The 7,464-nt window shown below is 33.8% G+C and overlaps 1 protein-coding gene across 2 annotated transcripts; it reads right to left on the bottom strand.

The window, feature by feature from the left end:
* Nucleotides 1–1,583: 1,583 nt before the first annotated feature.
* LOC134256210 (uncharacterized) lies at nucleotides 1,584–2,688 on the bottom strand. 2 transcript variants are annotated; one of them, XM_062738876.1, is made up of 4 exons: nucleotides 2,621–2,688; nucleotides 2,210–2,308; nucleotides 1,941–2,024; nucleotides 1,584–1,800 (listed from the first exon to the last, which is right to left on the bottom strand). In XM_062738876.1, the coding sequence occupies exons 1-4, from the start codon at nucleotides 2,625–2,627 to the stop codon at nucleotides 1,682–1,684; spliced, it is 309 nt and encodes a 102-aa protein (XP_062594860.1). In that variant the 5' UTR covers nucleotides 2,628–2,688; the 3' UTR covers nucleotides 1,584–1,681. The 2 variants fall into 2 exon arrangements, with proteins under 2 accessions (XP_062594860.1, XP_062594862.1); XM_062738878.1 differs by having other exon boundaries at nucleotides 1,974–2,024.
* Between the last annotated feature and the right edge of the window lie 4,776 nt (nucleotides 2,689–7,464).

The raw sequence follows: 7,464 nt of genomic DNA, 5'->3' as shown, positions 1-7,464 counted from the left end.
GCTTATCCCTCTTTAAAAACATTTTTATATGGCTGTGAGAACTGGAGCATTATTAATGTTAATCCAAAAAGTAAAAATATCCCTCTTTTTGAAATATTTAAAGATTGGGAAGTTGAAAAACCCAATATGAAATTTTGTAAATATATTATGGGTGTATCTAAATCTTGTACAAATGTAGAAATCTATTCTGAACTAGGGAGGTACCCATTATATATAACCATGTTAAAGCAAATGTTCACGTACTTGTATAGACTAGAACATACATCATCTAACCTACTGAAAACAGCCTTCAATGAATACAAACATCATCAACAGTGATTGGTACTCCAGTATATTATTGTACAGTGAAAAACTTAAAATTTATTTGTCCCTTTGCAAAAACTTATGTGAAAACAAATTTAAATTTTACATTAAAAGACAACTACAGAATAGTTTTTTTAAACACTTAAAACGATACCCACACCAATTATTTGGAAGGCTTTGGTAAATTAAATACATGTTTTAAGTATAAAAGGTCATTTTATGTTGAAAAATACTTGAAAATGAAAAACCGAGACAATCGGGTAATTCTCGAAAAATTCAGAATAAGTATTGTTTAAGGGTAGAATCAGGTAGGTATGAAAGGAAACTTAATAAATTTGGTAAAAATGAAATTCTCCCAAGGTGTGAGAGAGTCTGTCAATAATGCACCTCAAGTCCAACTGAGGATGAATTGCATTTTTTTGCTAGAATGTCCACTTTATAATGACTCAAGAGGATAGTTTTTAAATAAAATCTTTAAAACCTTTCCTAATTTTAGACTGCTTAACAATGTTGACATGTTTACATGGATTATGTCAAATGAAACTTCTGATTTGTTGTTTTATTATGCCAACTTATAAATGCAAATTTTAATAAGAGAAAACAACATAGTTCAATATAGGCATATTGCAGATATTATACATAGGCCAGTTATTATGTACATTTTATGCATCTTAAAAGAAGATAGCTATCTCTCTGTTCATTATACAATGTTTGTTTTGTTCTGTTTTGTATATGTATAACTGTGATGATTTGGACACTGCTCTGAAGGCTCCACTATGGGCCCAAATTGGTTGAATAAAAGAATAAAAATATTCTGTACTATTCTAAAGCAAGAAAAAAGTTACCATAGACCCCCCTTGGAACGCTGACACCCACTCCCCCCTATGGTAAACGCGAAAATGTGTGAAATCATACTGAAATGGATATGAAAAGTGAAAGATTTTAGGCAATAGAAGTCATAGACTACAACCCCCCCCCCCTGCGAAATTGGTTTTTGACGTTTGGAAGAGTTTAGTTTTTCTTTTACTTGTCCCCCTCTGGAAAACTGGAGAAAAAAAATCTGGATCCGCGGCGTCTGTATATTAAAGGACTGCTTCAAAAATATATGACATTTTCTAAATCTGCATATTATTATACTAGCTACTTCTTAAAAACATACTACTATTTAGTATTATCATTTTATATTTATCATGAACCTGTATAGTGCGAACTTTTATTCAAATGATTTACATAATAAATCATTCATTTCATATCAAAATGACATGAAGAATAAATCACAATCAATAAAAAAATATTTTTATTGTAATCTCAAATATGGCGTTCTGAAAAAAGTTAATATATGGCACTTTTGTTTTTGATTTCATTTCAGTCTCTTGGGTCAAGGTCGGTTTTCATAGTCTCTCAGGTCAAGGACGGCATTTACATCCCTCTGTCTCTGTGTTCTGGAAAGTTCCTCTATCCGGTTCTCTAACTCGTGGATTCTGTGACGTAATTCTCCTGTAATGAAATACCACAATTATAATTTGATAAACATACACACACACCCTCTCTCACACACCCCCTCCCTAACACACACACACACACACACACACAAACAGAATCTGAGAGAGAGAGAGATTACTAGTAAACTCGTATACCTAAAATATTTCTGTTTGTTCCAGCAGTATTACCTTCGATTTCAACCAAAAATCTTGCGAGTCTATAAGCTGTAGGACATTCTCCTGCAAGATCATATATCATATCATATAAGAATGGAAACATTACACTGTATAGAGTGCATTTGCTTGAGGACATGTACCATTAATTTCTTGCAATTGACTTGATCAGAATTGATTCCCCTAAAACTTTCCAAAATAAAGAATAAAATAAATATCTAATTATAATTTGTAAAAATTTTGTAGCTTACTTCCTTGACGTGCTCGATACTCGGACAACGCCCACATTCTGTCCGTCTCTGAGTGACGTTCTATGATGGAGCGTTCTCTCTCTCCCAGGTCAGCCCAGCCTTAAAAATCATAACAGAGGTTAAAATGAAACGCTATCCAGTGTATCAAATTATATTCTACCTCTGTTCACAAAATTCTAAAATGTTCTCTGACATGTAGTTTATAGAAAAAAATGATAAGTATAGAGATAGAGATATTATGAAATGATTGGCAAAAGAATTGAAAAGATAAATCTTTGCTTCTCTTCACTCTTACTTGTTAAATATACCAATTTTAGCTGGTCTGAAAAAATGGAATCTCCTTAGAACTGTCTGTCGATATATTTTTCGGAGAGATACAGTTCTGCAATTGACTAGTCTTGTAATACAAACCTGGCATAATTTCATGGACATTTGTGAAAGGTATTGCCCTCCCATATCTTATATGTACGGTTCCGACTGTATCTAAACGTAATACAAACAAATGTAAGTGCAATCAACATACCGGTATAGATTATACACTGTACTGTTTTCTTTCCTTATTTAGGACCTTCACTTGACACCTATAACCAAATATTTCCAGTACTTTGGACTTAAGTAAGACGTGGCATTCTCGAGTCAACATTTTTTTCAATCAAACTTCTTTCAGTACCATTTTTTTTTTGTTTTTTTTTTAAATAAAATACCACATTTCCCCGTTTCACTTTACTGTAGTTAAACGTGAGGGGCCAAAATGCCCTTCAATAAACATTTTCAATAGTAAAAGTAATGTTTGGAAAGAATTGGGGGACAGCCCCCCCTTCCTTCCCCTTCCCCCTGTTACTATACGTGCCTACCCCAATAAATGTTAGAATTGCATACCGTCGTTAGTTGTTTCTCCTATATAAATCATATCCTTCGAAAAAGTAATTATTTTTCAAAGCACGAAAAATTGACCTCGTGAAAATAAGGGATTCAAAAAAAGTCGGGGAAAAAAGTAATCAACGCTGTCTGAAAATAGGACTTGTGCATGAATTGATCATTTACTAATTACTTTATCATGACTTTTCTTAAAATCTTAATGCATTAAAACAATATTTTTAAGGTCACCTGAGTAAACTGAGGTGGCCTATTGATACAGTTTATCTGTTTTTGTCCGTCGTCCGTTAACATTTTAACATTTTCAGCTTCTTCTCTGCAACCGCTCTAACAATATTGGCACAAAGCATTTATGGGTAAAAGGAAACAAAAATTGTGAATTTCATGCCCCCCCCCCCCCCCGGGGGAAGGGGGCTAAGAGTGCTACCAAAACTACTGATATAAATGTAATCTTTTAAATATCTTCTTTACTCTTGGACATCAAGCAGTCAAAGTGTTGGTCTGATTGTAATCAGCATTGAGTCCTCTACCAAGATTGTGAAATTCTTGGCCCCAGGATCAGAGATTTTAGTGCTATGGTGGTGTTAAATAGATTATTTAGTAAAAATACATTATTTATTTCAAAATCTTCTCTGCTCCTTGGCATTTGATAAACTAACCAAGTACATAGATATGATAAGCAAGAATGTATCTTCAAAAATTGTGAATTTCATGGCCCATGGGCCGGGGGTTCTGGTGTTAGGGTGGAACTCTACTGATTATACATGTTGATGTATAGTGAAAATACATAATTCTTTGAAAATCTTCTTCTCGATCTGCTCCTGGGTATTAAACAAACTAAGAAATAGTTATGATGAACAAGAATGCTTCTTCTAAAACTGTGAATTTGATGGCCCCTGGGTCAGGGGTTCTGGTGGTGGGGGGGGGGGGGGGGTTTACATAGTCTGAAAATAAATTTATGCTTTGAAATCTGCTCTTTGGTATTAATCAACCATTTCTGATGAAACAAAATATATCTAAAATTTCCAAAATATTGAAATATGTGGCCCCAGGGTCAGTGGTAACTGTGGGGTGGGGTGCACAACTGGTTTAAAGTGGAAATGCATTTTCTCTTTGTTAATGTGATCTACCTCTGGGTATAAAGTAACCAAAGTAAGCATGCTAAGTATATAATTATGACAAACAATGGTGCCTCTTTCGAAATCGTTAATTTAATAGCTTTTGGTTTTAGACAGGAACTAAATTTGATTGTTTAAAAGTTGTTATATGATATTCAGGTGACCTATAAGGCCCGTGGGCCCCTTGTCTTGACATTAGCATCAATGACTCCCTTTCAAAGTTAAAAACAAGTGTATTTCACCAACAATTTCCAATTGCAAACGAGTACATCACTATAAATTGACATAATATACGAGGGTTGTCCCAAAATTCCGTAGACAAGCGTTGTTTTGTAGGAACCCTACGTCATACATTAATGAAACTTCGTATATAGATTAAACCAATAATATCGAATAAATTTATGGACAAATGTGAAGTAACTACACAAATTATTTCAATTTAAAAGACATATTTCATTGTCTGGTGTAGGAAGGCGGCGCAATACCCAAAAGTTGCAATTTAAATTTGGTTTATCATAATCAAAATCCTTTGGAAAAGTAATTACAACCCCGTATTTTTTAATGGAAATGAAAATTCTTAATGCTGTTTTATTAACTATATTTCCTCAAATTTTGGTGTTTATGCTTTGATAAATACGAATTTTATAACATTTTATAAACATTGGGCTGAAATCCGACTTTTTGCAAAATGGCGGCTGCGTTGGCACAGGCGGCGCAGTGGACTATGACTAAGTGTTTTGCTCCTGAATTCACTCTTACAGAAATGTACCAGTCATAAATGTTTGGTAGACTGGGAAACTTTTTCTCGTCCTTAGTGTTTAAAATGACTAAAACGGGTTCTCTGTGTATATGTGAATAACAGTAACTAAAATAAAAGACAGGACTAAGAAATCGGCAAGAGTTTCATTGTGCAACTCCATTAAAGAAACAGACGAAAAGCCCATAGAAATATAGCGTTTTCAAATTATTATTATTTTTTACCTGTACATCCATATGCTTTGTTTACATATTTTAAAGTTTGATCATATCATAGTAATGAACATATTTCAAATTTATAATTGTAACAATTTCGTTTAATTTAAGAATTTGATTCTGGTAATTAAAATATTTTCGCCAAAAATTTGACCCGTTGTCATTTGTATTTTTTGACGTTGCAGATTGCTCCGGGTGTTAGAGAACGATATCACTTTAAATATTATTACTCGAAAAGTTTACAAGTAAACATGATAAAACTTCGTAATTTATCTGCCAAGAATACACTTAATCCACCCTGAAAAGTTTACAAAGATAAATTAATTTCTTTGAAAGATATGAGCTCAGTCTACGAAATTTTGGGACAACCCTCGTACTCTATTCTCTGACCTTATTTATGGGCGCCGCCATGTTTGGATCACATGACTTGACGCCATGAAGGTGCTGATAACGTCTAGCTGCAGATCTGTAGCTCTCCGAAAAAATATATATTGATAGACCGGAGAGTCTATCAAAAATAAATTTCGGAGAGCTACAGATCTGCAGCTAGATAACGTCATAATTCGGTCATACTCAATGCAGTAACTCATCAATTTTTTGGCGTAATACATACACAAACACGCGTTCATATGAAGTAAAAGTTAACTGATTCATTCTTTGATTTTGTCTTATTTATTTCTTCATTGTTCGTGTAATTATTATGTGTTAAAATAAATAATGATCGATTGATTGTTATTGTTTTAGACAGAGTTTGTTATATTTCATCCGTATATCAGCGGTTTAATAAATATTAAGCCGGGTTTTTTTGAAATAAATTTTACATGTAGCAAGATTAAAAGGTAAAAAAACATACAAGAATTTTATATCTTTTACACAGTGAGAGAGAGGGGGAGAGAGGGGGGTGGTCTCGAGTAAAATTATAACAGGTGCGTAGTAAAGCCATTTTGGAAAATAAAGAGCATACAAATACAAACAAATGTACGACTGGAACTTTTTACAATTCCTGTTTTTATTTCTGCTATGATTATTTTTCTAGTTCAAGTTATAAGCTGTACGTGTTAAATTATTCATTATCCATGGGTCGTCGAGGGATATTGGTATTATCAGGATGTGTTAAAGAGGGGCGATCGAGTCGACGACTGATCCTCCCCTTTTAACTCACCCCTTCTAGTATTTTTTCACATTTTAAAAAAATTCTGCGTACCATGGGCGTTAAACAAAAATTATAAATGACGACAAAATCTCTTCCAGACCCGACACATCTACATCTGTCATTGTGAATATTTTTTGACTAAATTTCATAGGGATACATGTGCATGGTTTCAATATTATTATAGGTTGATCAAGCGGATTATTGATTTATTTAAAATATCACCCTCCCCTGCTTTGATTTCCTACGAAAGCCCAGTGAGCTCATTTTCGTACGTAAAAAAAAAAAAATTTTCGCGTAAAACGCGAAACTTTCGCAAATAAACGCGTAACTTTCGCGATATAACGCGAAACTTTCGCGTTATAACGCGAAACTTTCGCGAATAAACGCGTAACTTTCGCGATATAACGCGTACTTTCGCGATATAACGCGAAACTTTCGTGTTATAACGCGAAACTTTCGCTGTTTAATTAGATATTTGCTTTAGTCTCAACTTTATTTTGACATCAAGTTTAATCATTTCAATGATAAGCAAAAGGCTATTTTGATCTTGGACTATTACAAAATAATTGTAAGCTTTCTTGCTATTGAATCCATCTTTACCGTCACAATTTGTCTTTTTCAACGCTGTTCAAAACAATACTTGATATCGCGATTACTTAACTTAGTGGAACTCTTTCGCGATGGAGGTAGGGAACGTCTGTTGGCTGGGGACAAATGTGCTATTGAATACAATGCAAGATCGATCATTGTAGAATTTATAAGGACAGATAAGTAAAAAATCCTGGTGGAATACCTTCCTTAACAATCGCTGAACCAGCCTAATTAATTTTTGAGAGGAGCTAATCCTTGATTGTTACATTTTTACGATATTTCTAACTAAGCGAGCTCTTCTCATTAAATTTTCATTGAAAATCGTGGCATTTTAAAGCTGATAAAATAATCTAAACTTTCCTTATTTGACGTCTACTATTTGGAATTCAATTCTTGGCAATACATTGTACTTTCGGCATAAGATTGTTCAAATCATTCGATTGTCACTACTGTAAACAATGCCATGTGCCCCTGTAATCTCGTGAGATTTGAGCTTTCTCGACTCCCCCGCAAAAGAGCGGTAGCAAGTTAGATAACTGCGAGGT

Source organism: Saccostrea cucullata, unplaced genomic scaffold (assembly GCF_032062105.1).
Source record: "Saccostrea cucullata isolate Sc308-1 unplaced genomic scaffold, CSIRO_AGI_Scuc_v1 ctg204, whole genome shotgun sequence".
In the NCBI taxonomy this organism is placed as follows: Eukaryota; Metazoa; Mollusca; class Bivalvia; order Ostreida; family Ostreidae; genus Saccostrea; species Saccostrea cuccullata.
Note: the sequence above shows the minus strand (reverse complement) of the source record. Positions and strands in the feature narration are given on the sequence as shown.